Raw genomic sequence first — 19,835 nt, forward strand, 5'->3', positions numbered from 1 at the left:
GTGAATCAACAAAGCAAGCCCCATTGCTTCAGAATCCCTCTCCATGGCACTGCCACAAGTACCTTCTAAACAGAGTAGGCTTTACTTATGCCAGGTGTGCAACCATTGGGCTCAACAGTCCTGCATTTTATTTGAATTAAAACAACATCTTGCAGCACCAAATTAGGATTAGGGCCCCATTGTGTGCTGTGCCGTACAAATGCAGAAGAGGAAGACACTACCTCCCTGAAAAGATTAAAATTTAGTTACTATTACTGAGTGCTCCTACCTTAAATTCATTCTCTTTGTCCTTTGGACCTTTGTGGAAAGGCCTATCATAGCGGAATTTCCTGATGTTGTTGACACGATAAAAGCTCTTTATACGATCAGGCACACGTTCTATTTGTAGCACATCAATATTGTCTGGGATGGGAATCACTGCATATATCTGTAAATCTGAAAAACAAGGAGTCAAGGAAACACACGGAGGTATCAAATAAGAAAACAATGAGACAAAACATGACTCCCTTAGGGATGTCACGTTACCAAAAGAAAAACGACGGAGAAAGTGTGAAATCCATACTTCCCTTTTCCTTCCATTACACACCTCTCCTTTTCACTGCTGCTTCAAAGGTAGCAGCAACTCATTGGGCCAGGGGACCATACAGTGCTGTAGGAACTTCAGGCCAGGTTTTCAAAGGCATTTAAGCAACCAAATATGCACCTAATGGGATTTGCTAAAGTGTCTAAGCAGTTGATTCCCATTGATGATAAAGGAAGTTAGGCATCTAACTTGCTTAGGCACTTCTGTAAATCCTACTAGGCATCTGGGCTGCATCTTTCAGCACCCAAATACCTTTGAAAATCTGGCCTTTACTTTGGCTTTGTCTCCATGCACAGGTTGTACTGATTTAAAAAGATCAGTTTAGAAACCAACTTAATTAAACTCATGCAACTTGTGTGTAGACAAGGCATTAGAAAGCAAAGCAAAGAAAACCCAAATGATCACAACTCAAAACAAACCCTTGTTATTTGGTGTTTCGGCATCACACAGCAAGGAAAAAGTGGGTTCTGTCAGGGACGGAAGGCAGCAGTAGGAATGGGAAATACTGACCATTCTACTCTTGGTGAATTTAACTTGAGGCTATTAGTCAGTAAAATCAAAGTACTGTTCATTATCGTAATTAATGAAATAGGAGCCAGCAGGCAATCTTCCCCTCCCTTCTCACCTAAAATGTTCACACTCTCAAACAAATGCCATGTAGTCTAGTCCTCAGATACTGCACAGCAACATTACTTTTGTGTCTGCATTTAAATTCATCATACAGATTCGTATCAATGGGATGAAGTGGACTCGAAGTCTGATGTACTGCATAAAAGAGGCAGATGGTCTGGATGGAAAGGAATGTGCAATGTAAAAGGAAGGTGAAGTGAAAAACAAAGAAAACGGAAAGTATGTTGAGAATAGGTATGAATCTAATTGCAGAGTTCTCTCTTGGGGAATTGCAGAAGGTAGCTGGGTGGATGTCTAGTGAAATGTAATGTTCAATAAGGGAGCGAGTGTCATGGACCAGACTGGGCCCTGTGCACGTCTTCCCACACAGTCCTGAAAATATACATCAGCCATGACCTGGAGTATTCCCTAAGCAAAAGTGACAATTATGTCCAACTGGTGTGCAATGATGTAGATAAATATCCACTAAACACAAGTTGGAGATGATGAAAATCATGACACCTATCACTAAAGCCAGAGATGAACCAAGATCTTCTAAAATGAAACCGTTTTCCTTTCCCTACATCCTTTGTGTCTTACAACCGTTTGATTAACATTAGGCTGCCTTTATGAAAGGATACATTGAGCATCACATTGCAAAATGGTGTCATCTGGATGGTTTGGGTGCTGCATTGCAATGGCTTGTGGGAACTCACTCAGCATTCTTTGTTGGAAGGTCTCCAGCCTTTCATAGTCATGGCCTCGACATACATACTCCTTGTTCTGCAAAACAAACAGGCATGAAAACCACTAAATCCCTAAACCATTGTCTTTGCCTTCCTTGCTGTTTAATTGGAAGAGGTCTTCTTCATACATAACAACAGGCACAAATCTATATATTTTTAATTTTTTATTACATAAAAAATAAAATTATAAATGATAAAGTTATGAAAACATCTTTAAAGGATTTAACTACTTAATTATTCATTATTACTATTAATTATTTACAATGTTTAACTTTACATCTATCTATAATATGGATGCCATCAAACATAGGAATCCACAACTCAGCCTCCAAGATGTACTCACTGTTGGAACATGGACCGAAGCAATTGTTTAGAGTAACTATTGGAAGTAAGACATACTTTACTAATAATCTAGTTTCCTCTTTTGTCCCATTAAAGATGTAAGCTAATCCACAGCAGGCCCAAATATGTTTTAAATTCTTTTAACCAAGTTGACAGAGTAGGAGCAACAGGTTTTGTCCTGAAATGCAGAATCTCTTTTTTGCAAGCAAAATTAATGTACTGTCGTTTTCAAAAATGAATATAGATAAAGGATAGAATCCTCTGAAGTCAATGGTATAACCTCAGCATGATTTGAAAGGAATCAGGACAGGATTCAGCATCTCTTCTACATCCACCCCAAGAATTTGTCCTCTTTTTCATTTGACAAAATTTTGCAGTAAAGTCCAGAAAATTCCAATTACGAGACATTCCCAAAAGCAATGTGCTGACTTTTTTCATCCCAGGTTTAAGGAAGTCTTCTAGAATTTCAGCTGTAAAGTGACGCAGCACTGCCACTCAACAAGGATATAAACAACTGCATCTACTTACATTGTATTTGTAACAACTGAAGTAGAGGGGTAAGCCAAAGCTTCAAGCCATGGTTTATTGTGTAAGGATAGCCTTGCAAATCTCACTCCCATAGACATTTGAGCCCTATGTATTTGAAAACATGATTTATAACAGGACCACACATTTTAGACAGAACCCGCTTAGATACCTGTCATGATAGGAGTGACTCTTCCAGATGATGTTTTTAAAAATAAGATATAGTTGCTTATGTCGAATATAGTCTGCTAAACCTAACTAATTTGTAAATACACATAGAACTCTCTGTTGGGTGAATCTTGTTTAGTTTTAAGCTGATCAAAAATCTTGTTATGCTATTTGGTGAAACAATTTCCCAGATGTTTCAGCCTTTTATCTTCACTTAATTTTTTGTCTGGATCGTTAAAAACAGGAGAGAAGACTGGAAACTCCCTCAATTGTGCACAGAGGCGCAAATCTTATTCTCATCCCACACACTGAATAATGTACTGAGAAGGTCTGCAGGGACTCAGCATGGTGAAGGAATCCTCCATGCCACACTTGGAGAGTAGCTCTGCAGCTGCTCCTTCAGACACTACACCTTCTTTCATGGAAGGGAATGGCTGTGCCCCAAATCTCTGGGCCCCAAATCTCCATTCTTCATGAGAAGTTCAGGTAGCCTCCAAAGAGATGACTCGCTGAATCCTCCTCTTCCATGTAGGAAAACCATACTGGTCATACTGCAGACATAGCCCTCTATGCCCAGGCAAGTGGGTGCAGAAGCACCGTAATCTAGTCTCAAAATAAATACTGAGCTGTAACTTTGGGAAAAAACCTGTCACACTCTGAGCCTTCAGTGTGGTATTCATGTTTGGATTACATTAAAAGAATGCTCCATTACTCTAAATTAAATTAGGAAACAAGGCTTTGAGGCCCTGGTAATTTGAAGCAGTTCCTTTCATCTCTGCATGTTGTAATCAATGCTGCTCAGTTGTAGAATTTCCAGATTGGTAAAAGAAGGCTGATACAATCTTTAGATCTATAAAGTCTCTACACTTATTTGGGATCTTTCCATTCTGCAAGAAAAATATGATGATTTTTTTATAGAGCTCTTTTTCTAAAACCAGTTGAGCAATTAAATTATTAGAACTTGTAGCTAATACAATACCCTAGGAAAGATATGTGCACCCTGTTAGCATTAATCACAAGAGATACAGGCGGAATGGGCTAAGGGTGAAAGCTGCATTTAACATTGACTGGAGAAGGACATTTTGTTTCTTGCCTTTCTTTACATTATATTTTTGCAAGAAGCTCCTCTAATCCAGAACTAATGGGCTGTTCCACTGTCCTCTCACACATAAGTAGATTAATCCTTTGCACTGAACAACCGCTCAGCAACAAGACCACCCCTAAAAACTCATCTAAATTGCTTCTTAGCTAAATGATAGATTGCTTTTTTTATTAAACTAAACCCATATAAATATATAGACACACAAACATCCCCACCCCCACATCATCCAGGATTTGTCACAGAACCACCAGATGCAGCATTGTGGATTCGGAAAGTCTCTTGTCAAAATGAAATTTATAGGTAAGGGACAAAAGGCTTGATGATCCCCTGACCTGGCACTAAAGGTCTCTGTCTAGTATTTTAATAATTATCCAAGCAAGATGTCATAGGCAAATAGGTGAGAAAAGCTGAGCTGCTAACTGCATGGACTTTTGGATTCTCAAAGGCAAAAACAAACCACATACACATGCTGCATTTGCTGTACCTGTGGGAAAGTGTGCTGTTAAACTAATTACAAGATACTCTTCCACATTAATCAGGAAGCTGACAGGAGAGTTTTGGTCTTCCCCACTACAAACTATACTTTATCCACTGTCAGTGCTCAAATCAACCAGCTGTCAAATTAAAGACTGATATATCACCAGCACAGTGTCATGACCAACATGATGAAAATCTTAGGGAAGATATTCTAGGTGTCATAACAAACTGATGGACAGAAATGTCAATGTGCAATGACTCGGACTCAATGTAAACTGAAGTTATTTTAAATGGGACTCAACTTTTGGAATATGAACATAGGCATCTTTAAAATTAATGAATGCAAGGAAATTTTCCAGTTCCATTGCTGCTACATGCTGCTTAGTGTTTCCATCTTGAACTAGAATAATAGAATATCAGGGTTGGAAGGGACCTCAGGAAGTCATCTAGTCCAATTCCCTGCTCAAAGCAGGACCAATTCCCAGACAGATTTTTGCCCCAGATCCCTAAATGGCCCCCTTAAGGATTGAGCTCACAATGCTGGGTTTAGCAGGCCAATGCTCAAACCACTGAGCTCTACCTCTCTATAGGCTATGAAAGAATTTATCCAGAATTGGTTTAATTGCTCCCACTAATGTGGGAGCAATTAAATGGGAGCATAGGTAGACAACATTATGCACTTTTGATCTACTGGAGAGGACAAACAGGAGTATTACATTCTTTGGAATCTTTCTGACATCAAAACTTGCTTTATTGCTTGAATGTTGACCAGATACCTAATGTCTGCTAGCAATATCTTATTTTGTTTTAAGTTTGAAGGAATTGGTGAAATGATGAAATGCATTAGAGTGGAAGTTGAAAAAATTCTACATACAGCCTATCTGAAGCTAGATGGTACACACTAATTGGTGGTTTTCTCCCCTTTGTTTGAAGTGATGAATTCTGTCTTTTGGGAGAGAAGGGGATCTGCTGATATTCTGACGTGAGAAGACTGTTGGAGGCCTCTGTAGTTCTCAGCCTCCGGACAACTTGAATGAGAAGGCCCACTTGAAACAAGAGCTAACCTTGGACTTTGCTGGAGAGCAGCCAAAAAAACAAAATTCTGAGAGGAAGACTAAGGGTGTTTCTTTTCTGGGACATAGGATTTCTGTTCTTTTAGGTCCTTGTCTAAGTTGTACCAAAGTACTGGCCTGGAAAAAGTAGTACAATAAAATTATGTTTGGCCTGGACATCCAGTTGCTATGAATAAAGCCATATAGCCCTCTTGTCTTTGTTAGTAAGGAAAACTAATGACAAAGACTAAGCTGAAGGCAATTTTGTGGATATACTTTGTGGCACACTGGCAAATCTCCAAGTTCTTCCTCATTTTGTATGACTTCTTAAGTATCCTCTGTTCTAGATTTGACTTAGAATCATAGAATATTAGAGTTGAAGAGACTTCAGGAGGGCATCTAGTCCAACCCCCTGCTCAAAAGCGGGACCAACACTAACTAAATCATCCCAGCCAGGGCTTTGTCAAGACAGGCCTTAAAAACCTCTAGGGATGGAGATTCCTCCACCTCCCTAAGTAACCCATTCCAGTGCTTCACCACTCTCCTAGTGAAATAGTGTTTCCTAATATACAAACTAGACCTCCCCCACTGCAACTTGAGACCATTACTCCTTGTTCTGTCATCTGACTTCTAGTAGTCTGTTTCCTTGAGAGCAAAATGCTGAGGCTATGCTGACTGAAATACATTTTGAGACAAGCTTTGAGTCTTTCTTAAAATGAATATCTACTGGTCAATAACAGATTCTTGATGGCCACCGTTCATACAAAGCAAATAGAGCTCTCTTTAATAGTGAAGGCTGACAAGTACACATTGGGAATCCATTCTTCAAATATCTCTTTGGGCAAGATACAGTTTACAGTTTGGAAAAGAAGGAGTGCTATTGGGTGACCCTTCTCTTTAACAAAGTCGAGGAGATTTGGGTTTATGGAGAAACAAACATGTCTTCTTCAGTCTTAAGGTAGAAGAAGCATTTGACAGATTTTCCTTTTTTGCTAGTTTCCTTCTCTGATGATAAGTACAGGACCCTGGATACTTCATCGATCAAAAAATGGGAGTTCTCTGTGGTAAAATGGTGGGACCAACTATGCCCCAGAATGTCAACGTCTCTGACATCCTTAAGCATTTTATTTCTTTTTTTGGGGGGAAGGGGAGCTATGTCTGACTAGAGCTCTTGATCACTGTTGCCTGCAGGGCTAGGGGAGAGGTGGTGAGAGTTTTCTTTATGTTCCATGTTAAAGATCATTATTGTAACAGAAGGAGGAATATAAAGATTTTTATTTTGTCTCTGAAACCTCCTGGAACCTCATCTGTGGTAGTGGGAGGTCTGACTCTGACTGCTTTTGGGTAGGGTGCTGTTTGGGTGTTTGGCACTGAGAAATGTATTCCTGGAAACTTTGTAGGGGAAGGAGAAGACAAATGCCAAATGGCCACGGGATGAACCTCTGGAAAAATGGCTTCTGGCATGGGGCTACTTGATCACAGTAAAGTTGCTGCTACTGTAGCTCCCCTCACCACAACGGAGCTTGGTGGGAACTTGACTTCAGCATAGCCATGTAGATTGTCTTGTTAAGTCACACACAGTGTCCAGAAAAAGACATATCAAATAAGGCCTAGTCTTGATCATGGATAGTGGTCAAGAGGGAGCTGGAGCTAGCTCTGTACTCCCAGAATGCCAGCCAAAGCTCTCTGAGTCCCACAACCCTGTTCACAGGGAAAGGGTGAGATAGCAGAAGGGACAGAACACCCTGGCTACAGCCTGCGAAACCACTGTTCGAAATTCCAAGCATAAAATTTCTATCCCTCTGTCCTCTGAAGGGGCCAGCATAGTCCTGTGACTGCAGAAGGATGGAGTAGTAGACAAAGAACTGTAACTTTGAGGTGTGAATTGCTCTGAGGGGAGATCCTGCTACTAGAATTTTCTTCTCTGTAAAGATCTACTTACCTGTGCATGGAAGGACAATGGAGCAGCTATTAGTTCTGGACGAGGGCAGTAGTTATTTTTGCCATTCACTTTGCAGAATCCTGTATAAAGAGATTTAACCTCCACTCCAAGAAGAGGTTTACAACATTTCTAACCTTCACTGTGAAGTAGAGACAAAACTGTTTAGGGTGTCAAAACTTATCTGTCTGATTAGTCTGGAAAGGACAAAAGGTAATGAAAGAATATTAAGGTCAGCCAGAAAAACGGCACTGTTTCATCAGTTCATTAGTTGTAGTGGCAAGAGGTACATTTTAATACCCTTGTTTCATGGATGTCTTTCTCTGCCTTCCTCTTGAACTGGAAGTTAAGGTGCCTGTGAATAATTGCTGCATCTTCCTTCAGCTGGAAGATAATTGGAGCTAAAACATATCTCCTGTTTGTATTGACAAAAGGTGGCAAGATAAATACAAGAAATTCTGCTAAAGAATTAAATAATTTTTTTTCATTGCCTTGCAGCATATTTAAACATTGCATGGAAAATGAGAAAGTGGATGAGCTTTATGAAGTACTAAAATTAGAAATTAAAACAATGGATTGTTCCTGGTGGCTATGATAGATCACCAGCTATTCTGTAAGGACTGTAACACAAGTAGAAAGGCACACTCTAGTGATCTTGAAGCAAAAACATTCCAAGTCCAATGGGCAAAATAAATGCTTATTCCATGGCCTCACACTACGTCATTTTGGAACAGACATCAGTTCCGTCTGTGATATCTAACTTGCCATACATCAATCACAGCAACTGTTGAACAGGAAGAAATATTACATGATGGATCTGGACAGTTTTGTGTGTAATGCACAAAGTTCCCAGCTGTTATTAACTTTGTCATGAAAGATGTACCTGTAAATAGAGACCCATTCTACTTCTTGTTGTATCTTTTTTTTTTTTTTTTGCCTTTTGACTGTAGCAACCCAGGAAATTGTGAGCCTATGCATCAAATTATTATGGTTCTAACCATAATGCACTGAGAATACCTGAAATCTACATTTAATACAGATTCTTCCCTGCAGAAGCCAGTGCAAGCTCTCAAAACATGGTTTGTCAAGCCTTACTTGAACTTCTGTAATGTAGAATCAGACAGTTTTTAATTAACTGCCCTTTATACAGCCAGGACAGAAAGAGATTCAGAATTCATAGCAACATGAACAATGACATTTTTAGATATGTTTGCTACCAAGTGGAAGAGGTGGAACTGAGCATGGTAATTTCCTGTTTTAAAATCTGCAGCAAGGAAACAATAAATCAGAGGAAAGTGCTGGGTGCTTATCTGATCCCTGAGAATTCCTGAATACATATTTTATTTTAAATCAGTGAAAATCTTACTCTTTAGATTAACACTAATCAACCATGTAACTATATGATCCATGCAGATAGGTCAGCTAACGGATTCAGTCTCTGAAATGTCTGTACACTATCGGTTATTAAGAGAGAAAGAGGGAGTTTATTGAGGTTGTTGAATTATTAATTCCCATTCTGCTAGTACAAAAACTGCTATGGAATATAATTAAAGAATTAAGGGGGATTATAACTGTATACAGTGTGTTTCCTGTTTCTATCACTAGCAGCAATTCCCACACTCTTATACAATTTAACCAAGAGTACTTGTTGTACCACTGAAAACTCATGCATATTCTTAAACATACAGGCCAGGTCACTTACTATCCAAGATGCAGCTGTATGTCCACAACTGAAAAGTAGGCTAGGTTCACTTATGGAACTACAGACCTTAGGATCTCTTTCTCTGCTCTGATGACTAGTTTTTATTGTTCATGTTCTGAAATTTCCACTGACAGATACAAAAGGTGAAACTGAGATAATTTCCTCTGAAAATCTCCATATGTGTTGATACTGGTTTCTTCTACATTTTGCCTTTCACAGTTGAACTACTGGATATGGTTATGCTTTTTCTGTTTGTTTTTTTGACCCTCAGAAATCATATTTATCATGTAAGATTCTGTAGGTTATCAGGGTTTGAGCACCTCTAATATTCCAGTCCTTAATTTTTTTTGTATGTTCACTCTTGTAAGATTTGTCATCTCTTTTGATCTCTTTACCCACTTCCACTAACATTCCACATCAGAATCAAGCTAATTGACGAAGGCTTTGCACATTTTAGCTTTGGCTTAACTTTCTAATCTAGTCTGTTTCTGTTTTGCTCCAGCTCCCTTTCCTCCATCCAAACTGTGTGCCTAACTGCCCTTTCGATTCTTTCATGCCTCTCATGTCTGTCCCTTGTTCTATGCTGTCCTCCACCAGTGGCACCTCTGTTGGTGACCTATTCTAACATGCCTCCATCCCGTTCAAGTTTCTCCATAAAACACACTTTTTTTCAAATTACCTATACACCAGAGTTTAAATTTTTTAACTCCCTTCAAAGTACTGGTATTTTTTTAAAATTGGGAAACCTTAAAAATATATACATAACTAACAAAGCACCCACACACTCTCACCATTGCAGGCTCTGACCTCCCTTCCTCCTATGCACCACTAAATTGATTACAATCTCTTGTCACACCTTCCCTTGAAGAAAACCAGAAATCTAGAGTTCTAGTTGTCTCAAGTTAGTTTATCTTGTCAGTGTAGTTGGCTACGGCTCTACCTACACTAGAATTGTCAGACAAGTAAGTTTTACATGAGGTGTCAAACTATAATCAGCAACACTCATTTTAGGGACACAGGGCTGGAAGGGACCTCTTGGGTCATCAAGTCCAGGCCCCTGCTAGCACAGGCAACCCAATCATATAATCTCATTCATAAGCTTGTCAAGTTCCATCTTAAAATCAGTTAGGTTGTTTATCCCCACTACTCCTAGGGCTGGTCTACACTATGGGGTAAAATTGATTTTAGATACGCAATTTCAGCTACGTGAATAACGTAGCTGAAGTCGAATATCTAAAATCGATTTAGTCACCTGTCCTCACCGCGCGGGATCGATGTCCGCGGCTCGCCATGTCAATTCTGGAACTCCGTTGGGGTTGGTGGAGTTCCGGAATCGATATAAGTGTGCTCAGGGATCGATATATCCCGTCTATATTAAACGCGATATATCGATCCCCGAGCAATCGATTTTAACGCGCTGATACGGCGCGTAGTCTAGACATGGCCCTAGATTCTCACTTTTCTGATGCTTAGAAGCCTTCCTCTAATTTCCAGCCTAAATTTATTCACAGTCAGTTTATAACCACTAGTTCTTATAATCATTATCTTTTAGTTTAAATAGCACTTCTTCCTTTCTGGTGTTTACTTCCCAGAGACATTTATAGAGCGCAATCATATCCACTCCAAAAGGAGTCAACCACTCTTTTAAAACAACAGGTATTAAACCCAGTTGATCATGTATAGACCAGTGGACAATGAGGATTGACACTAGTTTATGTAGATGAGGGGCTGTGTTTTACAGCTGTGCCTGAACATGTCTGAAAATTCTAGTGTAAAAGCAGCCTAGAAGAGCCACCAAGTTGATATTAGGCTCTGAACGTCATTTGAGACCTTGTAAGTATGATGTGTTATGAAAAAATGGAAGTTTGTAATGTACTACAGCCAAAATTGCTGCAACAGGGTGCTATGCTGAATGGAGAGAAAGAAATCCTGTTGAGTCTGGGTAAGTCTTTTCACATGCACAAACTTGCATGTATCAAAACTCCTGATATGAGCTTGCAAATCTGTGCACCTGAAAATCCGCTTCTCTGTGTCTTTACCATGAATTATTACCAAGGGTCCAGTTCCTTTAGTTTACCCAGTAAGCTGAATTTATGGGAGCAGATATAACAAGCTACCCATTTCTCACTGTAGAAAGCAAGAGAGATTACATGCCAAGACCTGACATCTCACACCAATCAGTGTGAAAGATGGCCAACTTGCCACCCTGGTTTGATGTTTTACAGATCTCTGTGTTTATTGCATAAACAAAAATAACCTGCAAGTTTCCAAAATGGCTGGTGTGGATTAAACTACCCTTGGTTGTTCCTGATAGTTACAAAACAATACAAAATATTAAAGCACAGAGTTTGAGGGCAGCAAATAGCCCAGTGGAAATGACACAAAAATGTCTCTGAGCTGGATCTATCAGTTCAATCGCTATCAAAGCAAAACCTTATTTTTAACACTCAACAGTCACAACATTCCTCTCTCCCACAAAAATCCCAGACCTGGTTGATATGTTGCACTTTCTTCTGAACTGCCTTACCCGAAGGAAGAAGGGGAATTTCCGGCCATAAAAACCAACTCTGAAAAACTCAGGTTCCAAGCGCTGCTGTTCCATGATGTTATCATAATAGGTAGCTTCCATTTTCTGTGGACGGAAAAAGCAGTTGATATCTAACTCAAAGTTCCTGCTACTGTTTCAGAATCTCATAATAATACTTTGCATTTACGTAGTGCCTGCTATGTAAGGATTTCAAAACACTTAAACATTACAGTAATTAAACAAAACTCCTGGGAAATGGGTAAGTTTAATTATACCCATTTTACATTACATTTTATGGGAGTTAGAATTATGGGTTTCAGAATTAGTTAGTGGCAACTAATGGGATTAAAATCTAGATTGGCTGAATCCCAGTCTCTCAGTCTCCTGTTTTAACCATATTCTCTCCCACAGGTTAAACAGTGAACCAAAGGGCATGAAAGAGCAGGAAGTGGAGTTGAACTAGACTATCTGGAATTCTGGACATCTGTAAGTTTAACAGGAAGAAGGGAAAAAATGATTTGCGAGAAGGAAAAGGTACTTTTCTACTGATAGTATGCTGGCCTGTTCCAAAAGCAGGCTCTCAGACCCCATTGTCCAGCTGGGCCACATGCAATTCAAAGCTCAAAAAGGCTCACAGCAAGTTCACTATCAACAGTGGTGACTTTTTTGGAGAGAGGAATCCAGTTTGGAATCCTAGCCTCCAGTACAGGGAGATCCTGCTGGGGGTTCATGGTTCCTGCATACATTAATCCTTCTTTTGAAAAAGGGGCTTTAGCCTCAAAACATTACAGGTACAATAAATGAACAGATAGAATAATGTGAAAATAGAATGAAGAAGAGAGACAGAAACTGTGGGAAAAAATAGATGGGGAGAAACTCATCAAAGAAATTCATGTCTAATATAGATTTAGGAAACCTGAACCGAAAACAGATTTTTTTTTTAACAGAAGAGATGAGAATAGGAATGGCTGTTACTGACTAGTCAAGATTTTTTTCACGTGACTGATTAAATCCAACCAATGAGGAAACAGCAATAATAACTAATTTACTGATGCAATTTTAGGATAATGATAAAATACTGAATTGAGCTTCATCATTGGACAGGTGTGCTCATCAACCTGAGACTCAATTCACAAACACATGGCACTTTTTATTTTAGTGTAATACTTGATATTTTTTGGACATAAACCAGAATGGATGAACCATACAGTTTAAAATCCTGATTGATGCCTTGGTTAAGATTTTCTGATAAAAGCAGGGATGACACAAACTCACCTTGACAATTAATTACTCGCTTTAATGAGAGAATTGGCCTGATTGGCAGGAATACCATGAACTTCACTGTGCTTTGCATTCTATTTATCTCTCTTTATCTTCTCAAAAGCCTAGACTGACATGCTACTCTTGCTGCCCTTAGAATAAATTTTATATAAAACCATAGCACAGGCAACCCAATCATATAATCTCATTCATAAGCTTGTCAAGTTCCATCTTGAGGGGGAGACCAATTTGACTGCCAATAAAGAAAATATATAAATAAATAAAATTTAATGCAGTAATACGAATATACATGTATTTGTGCTTGGGAGCATAGTTCGTATTTATATATTTAACTGTTGTCCATATACTTGTTGGTAATTACAGCTGGCAGGATCAGACGTTACTTCAATGAGCCTATTTGGGAGAGTTATGTCTATTTGTTAGTAAAGGTTGCAGGAACAGATCTGTAATCTTGGCAGAGGGGGAAAAATAACATACTCAGAAAGGAGCCATCCTAAATGTGTGAGGAGCAGTATGTTTGTTTTTTAATTCAGACTTCTCTGATGGATTAGCAGTAATCACTAAGGAATGGATAAAGAGTTTGGCGGGAGAAGGGCTGGTTTCACTTACCCGAATCCAGCTGAGGCTTTGATAATCGTACAGACTTTCATACTGAATGGCCAGCTCTCTGCACAGTGGGATTCCAAACTCCCAGCTCTGCAAAAGCAAACAAGACTCAGACCAACTGGGATTATCAGCCACAACTAAAGCTCTTAACACTTATGAATAGGGAAATGCATTTTGGGGAATTCATTAGTGATTAAAACCCAAGGAGCAAACACACATGAAAACACAATGCAATACAGGGTTTTCTATTAGGTTTCATATAAATGTTTGATACAAGACATTTAGCAACTTGGTGCTAACAGATGCCTATGTTTCCATGAGTTTTACATCATTCTTAATTCACTAATCAGATCAGGAAATTCTTCAGAGAAAGATACATGACCTAACAAATGGGCTTACTGTAAAAAAAAGTTCTGCATAGCTACTCCACCTTCTGCCTAAATCCCAGTGGAATAAACTCAGGTTTAATCATGGGATTGGCCCTACCTATCTGAAAGATTGCATCTCTCTCCTTGAATATGACAACCCCCGCCTCCATGACTGCTATTTTCCACAGGAACAATGATGTTGTCAAGCACTAGAAAAGACTCTTCAGCACAGAAAAGGATAGGTTACTTACCCGTACAGTAATTTAAGTTGTTTTCGATGATTTGTCCCTGTGGGTGCTCCGTTGTAGGATATGTGCATGCCTTTGCACTTTTGATTGGAGACTTTTATTAGCAAGGTCCATGTCTGTGCACTATACACTTTGTGCTTCAGGATCAGGGCATTTAGGAAGGGACAGATCCACTGCCTCTCTAGTACCTTCTCACCATGAAGTCTTCGACTCTACAGCAGGGGAGGGAGGACAGTTGGTGGAGCACCCATAGGGACAATCCATCTCAAAGAACTCAAGTTACTCTATAGGTAAGTAACCTCTCCTTCTTTTTCAAGTTATTGTTCTTATGGGTGCTCAACTGTAGGAGATTCCTAAGCAGTAATTCAAGATGGATGCGGGTGCTGAAAAGGTAGATCCAAGATGGTTTGGAGGACAGCATCACTGAGGGCTTTATAGTCCTGGAAGCAGTTAGGACGGAGTAATGCTTGGAGATGTTAGCATAGGATCAGATTGTGACCCTGCAGATCTCCATGATGGGAATGCCTTTAAGAAGGGCTATGGACGTGGATGAATCCTGGTGGAGTTGACTGTTACTTTAGGTAAGGGATGCACTCCAACAGCTTCATAGCAGGCTACAATGCAACCTGAAACCCACTTTGACAGTCTCTGAGTAGAGCTTGGCTGTTCCTTCAACTTTTCAATGAAAGATAAAAATAGTTGGGGGAAAGTCCTGAAAGTTTTTGTCCTGTCAAGACAGAAGGCAAGCACCTTTCTAACATCTAAGGTATGGCATTTAGCCTCCTCTTTCAAGGTGTGGGGCATACGATAAAACACAGAAATGGCGGTCTTGATTGATATGGAACTCTGATGAGAACTTTGGCTGACAACAAGGATGGAAAGGAGAAAAGAGGGTTGGTCACTGGCTGGTGTAATGATACTGGGGAAGAACCTCTCTCAGTGCCCCTTAAGAGGGGAGATTCCAGTTCTTCTGAGATGAGAAGATCCTCATAGGATAGGAACATGGACAGTGACAGTGGATTAAGGTAGAGGACAGGAGGAGCCTGGGCCATAGCTGGTATCAGGGCTAGACCCAGTCCTGGAGAGACCATTGTTCCTGCACTCTGAACTGATGCATAATGAGGAGGATGGTACTGGAGACAGATAGAAGCCAGTCTGAACGTTCTGTAGCTGTGACATGATAGTGATACTGATGCCTTCAAGGCAGCTTTTCTAGAGTAGTGTTTCTCAACAACCAGTCTGTGGACTGGCACTGGTCCTTGAGATCTGCCTGACACAGTTTTGAAAGGCAGCAAGCCGGTTCCTGATATAAAAATGGCTGAGAAACACTGTTCTAGAGTCCTTAATCTTAGATGAGTTACTGTGTCTAGAGTGGTCTGCTCCCAGTCCCGAGGATAGGGCCTCTCAGTGCTGTTTTCTGGAAGATCTTTCAGAATGGGATGTCTTTTTGGGAGGTGCTGACTCTTGGATACCAAGGTCTGAAGGAGCCTCAGCAGTACCTATAATGCAGTGGTGGGCAAACTATGGCCCACGGGCCACATCTGGCCCACCAGCTGATTTAATCCGACCCTTGAGATCCTGCTGGGGAGCAGAGTCTGGGGCTTGTCCCGCTCCCGTGCTCCAGTGGGGGAGTGTGGTCAGGGGCTGCTCTGCGCGCACATGCCACAGCTCTGCATAGCTCCTGGAAGCAGCGGCATGTTCCCACTCCGGCTCCTACGTTTAGGGGCAACCAGGGGTCTCCGTGTGCTGCCCCCACCCCAAGCGCTGCCCTTGCAGCTCCCATTGGCCAGGAACTGAGGCCAATGGGAGCTGCAGGGGCAGTGCCTGCGGATGGGGCAGTGCATAGAGATGCCTGGCCGTGCCTCCACGTAGGAGCCAGAGTGGAGCAGAGGCACTGCTTCCGGGAGCTGCTTGAGGTAAGCACCACCTGGAGCCTGAACCCCTGAGCCTCTCCCAGGCCCCAACCCCTTGCCCCAGCCCTGATCCCCCTCCTGCCATCTGAACACTTTGATCCCAGCCTGGAGCACCCTCCTGCACCCCAAAACCCTCATCCCCAGTCCCACTCCAGAGCCTGCACCCCCAGAGCCCTCACACTCTCCCCCCTCATATCCCAACCTCCTACCCCAGCCTGGAGCCCCCTCCAACACCCTGAACTCCTCATTTCTGGTCACAGCCCAGAGCCCATACTCTCAGCCAGGGCCCTCACCCCCTCCTGATCCCAACCCCAATTTCGTGGACCTTTGGCCTGACCCAGTACGGCCGTTCTTATGTTCTTATTCATCGCCCACCATACAATTTCCATATGATGTGGCCCTCAGGCCAAAAAGTTTGCCCACCCCTGCTATAATAGGATGGGTGGTCTCCTTGAGTCCAGCTTTAAGAGGTGACCTTACCCCTTCTGAAGTCTTTCTTCAGGGAATGGGATTTTCTCTTCTTTGAATGCTTCTTTTCTGAAACTGCCTCTAGAGTTCAGGAAGTACCACCGGTGATGCCTGAGAGGCTAAGCTGATGAATGGAAGAGGATTTGGATCCCCCAGGCCTCAGGGAGTGCTCCATTAGGAGGAGTGTCAATCTATCCTACCTCCATTTGCAAGATCTGCTTTCGAACCCTGTAATAACCTTGCAATTTCATGGGTCATGTGACCCTCCAAGGCACTGGACACAGCTGGAGTGCCTGTCACCGAGGGGGAAAGATCTGTGGGAGGTCTGGCAGGGTTTGAAACCTACAGTCCTTGGCATAACCCAGATAGAGAGTGCCACAAGCAACAAAGAAAGCTTGAGGTGGGAGAACCGCCCTGAAAGCACAAACTTGTACTTCAAAACTAAAACTAAAATAAAAAACTAAACAAATCAAAATAAGAAGAATAAATACTCTTAGAGCAGCAGCAGGCACGCCAGTGATCTATCTTGAGCCAATGGCAGTTGAGAAGGAACTGGAGTGGCAATGGGTCTGCCCCTCCCTAGATGCCCTCACACTGGAGCACAAGGTGTATAATGCATAGAACAGACCTGTGGACACTGCTAATTAAAGCATCTGGTCAAGAGTGCACATGTGCATACACATCCTATGGTGGAGCACCCCTAGGGTCAATAACTTGAAAACCAGAAATTGCATAGGAATTGGGCCTATACTATTGAACTCATTGCCAAGGGACATAACTATAACCGCTAACCTCAGTATGTTCAGAACCAAATGCAAAACTCATTTCTTCACCTTAGCCTTCCCTAATTGAGTTCTTCCATACAGTTTATCCACGGTCCCACAATGAAATTCTGATGCCTATTCAAATGTTTACTTCCACAGGCAGGGAAGAAAAGAGAGAGAAAGATTTTTTTGTTACTTCTTTTAAACTTGGGAGATGCTCAGATACTATGATGATGAGGGCTTCATAAATTGATGTCTCTCAACCCTTGTCTATCTTGTCTATTTAGATTATAAGCTCTTTGGGCAGGGATTGCTTCTCACTATTAGACTAACAACTATAGATAGTTAGATACTTCAAATGTTGCAAATAGGAGAATACTACATTGAGAGCAATCTGAATCTGACCCTACCATTTTTTTAATAGTAACTAAGGATATGTCTAAACTGCAGTAAAACACCTGCAGCTGGCCACTGTTAGTTGACTTGGGCTTGTGGTGTGGGGATATAAAATTGCAGTATTAATGTTTGGGTTTGCAACCCTGCAAGGGGGAAGGGTCCTAGAGCCTGGGCTCCAGCCCAAGCCCAGATGTGTACACTGCAGTTTTATTGCCCTGCAGCCTGAGCCCCTTGGGCCCAAGTCTGCTGACATGAGTCAGCCACAGGTGTTTTACTGCGGGGTAGACATACCCTATCAGACCAGTAGTAATGAATGTGGATGATGTTTTTCTTGCTATATGCACCTTTATTTAAAAAATGAACCCCCACACCACTTGATACAGTATATCATACCTCTCTTTATAAGGCTCTCCTAAATGTCTCCTCTACCATTTCTGCTCTCTCACCCTCAATACCACGGAAGACCTCTTTATAATACAACATGACTGATTCTCCAAACAGGTCTATAGCAAGGGAGCACAGTAGGCACTTAAAATTCAGTTTATTTTCTTTACATTATATCTATTTATTTAGGAAGTTTTAACTGGTTTACAAATCACTGTCATGTAAATAACAGAAATAAAACATTAGTTGTCACAAAAGAGAAAGTTACTCACCTTGCAGTAACCGAGGTTCTTTGAGATGTGTCCCCCTTTGGGTGCTCCGCTCCAGGTGATGGTGCGTCCCGGTGCCGTTGATCGGAGATCTTTGGTAGCAATGCCTGGCCGGGACGCACACGCTCAGCTGCTGTCTTGCAGTCTCCTTAGAGTCTGCCTGAGCGCCCGCGTCCCACGTCCCCCTCAGTTCCTTCTCTATCATGGAGAGGTCAGAATAGTACTCCAAAGTAGAGGGGAGGAGGTGGGGAATGGAGCACCCATAGGGACACACATCTTGAAGAACCTCCGTTACTGCAAGGTGAGTAACTTTCTCTTCTTCTTTGAGTGCTGTCCCTGTGGGTGCTCCACTCCAGGTGAATGTGAAGCAGTACCCACTATGGCTGGTGGGACTCTGGAGTTGTGGCAGAGAGTACTGTAGACAATACGGTATGGCCTACCGTATGGTGTCTGCTGTGGTATCCTGCGTGATAGCATAGTGTTTGATAAATGTGTGTTCAGATGACTACGTGGCCGCCTTACAGATATCAGGAATGGGTCATTATGGAGGAAGGCAACGGATATTGACATAGCTGTAGTAGAATGAGTTCTGATGCCTTCGAGCGGTTGAGCGTTCTGAATGCGGTAACAGGATCTGATGCAGTCAGAGATCCACCTGGAAATGCATTGTTTAGAAATGGCTGCACCCTTTGATCTCTCTGTAGTGGAGACAAATAGGAGCAAAGACTTACAAAATGGTTTAGTCCTGTCTAAATAGAAGGCAATTGCTCGTCTGACGTCCAGGGTATGCAGAGTCACCTCGTGCAGAGTTATGAAGTTTGGGATAGAATGTAGGTAAGTATATTGGTTGGTTAAGGTGGAAGGTGGACACCACCTTAGGGAGAAATTTAAGGTGTGGTCGCAGGGTAACTTTGTCTTTAGAGAAGGCTGTGTAGGGAGGGTAGGCCATCAGGGCGCTTATTTCCTTTACCCTACTTGCTGATGTTATAGCAACCAAGAAAGCTACCTTCCATATGGACATATGAAGAAGAGATGAGGTAGGTAAGGGCTCGAATGGAGGCTTCATAAGACTGTGAAGAACGAGATTGAAGAAGAATGCAGCTGCTGATGGATAAATCTCAGGGTAGAGATTTTGTAGGCCCGTGAGAAAGCGTTTTATGATGGAGTGGGCAAAGAGTGAATAGCCTTCTAACGAATCGTGGAAGGTGTACTCTAATGGAGCTGAGTGAGAGTCTGTCCTGTTTTAGTTTCAGGAGGTAGTCTACGATGGGTCACAATATGGGGTGATAAGTGTTTATTTAAGCACCACAGGGAGAAGCGCTTCCACTTCTGCAGGTAAGTTTTACGGGTGGAGTCTTTTCTACTA

The 19,835-nt window shown here is 41.6% G+C and overlaps 1 protein-coding gene across 10 annotated transcripts in view; it reads right to left on the reverse strand.

Annotated features, from left to right (window-relative positions):
- Window positions 1-19,835, reverse strand: part of DOCK3 (dedicator of cytokinesis 3) — a 605,476-nt gene that overhangs the window by 42,121 nt on the left and 543,520 nt on the right. For all 10 annotated transcript variants that reach the window (XM_032805794.2, XM_032805793.2, XM_032805795.2 and 7 more), the window contains 4 exons: window positions 13,663-13,749; window positions 11,773-11,877; window positions 1,834-1,975; window positions 269-435 (listed from right to left, as the gene is read on the reverse strand). In XM_032805794.2, the coding sequence (XP_032661685.1) occupies window positions 269-435; window positions 1,834-1,975; window positions 11,773-11,877; window positions 13,663-13,749 (501 nt within the window). The remainder of the gene's footprint in view (window positions 1-268; window positions 436-1,833; window positions 1,976-11,772; window positions 11,878-13,662; window positions 13,750-19,835) is intronic.

This window comes from Chelonoidis abingdonii, chromosome 16 (genome assembly GCF_003597395.2).
Source record: "Chelonoidis abingdonii isolate Lonesome George chromosome 16, CheloAbing_2.0, whole genome shotgun sequence".
In the NCBI taxonomy this organism is placed as follows: Eukaryota; Metazoa; Chordata; order Testudines; family Testudinidae; genus Chelonoidis; species Chelonoidis abingdonii.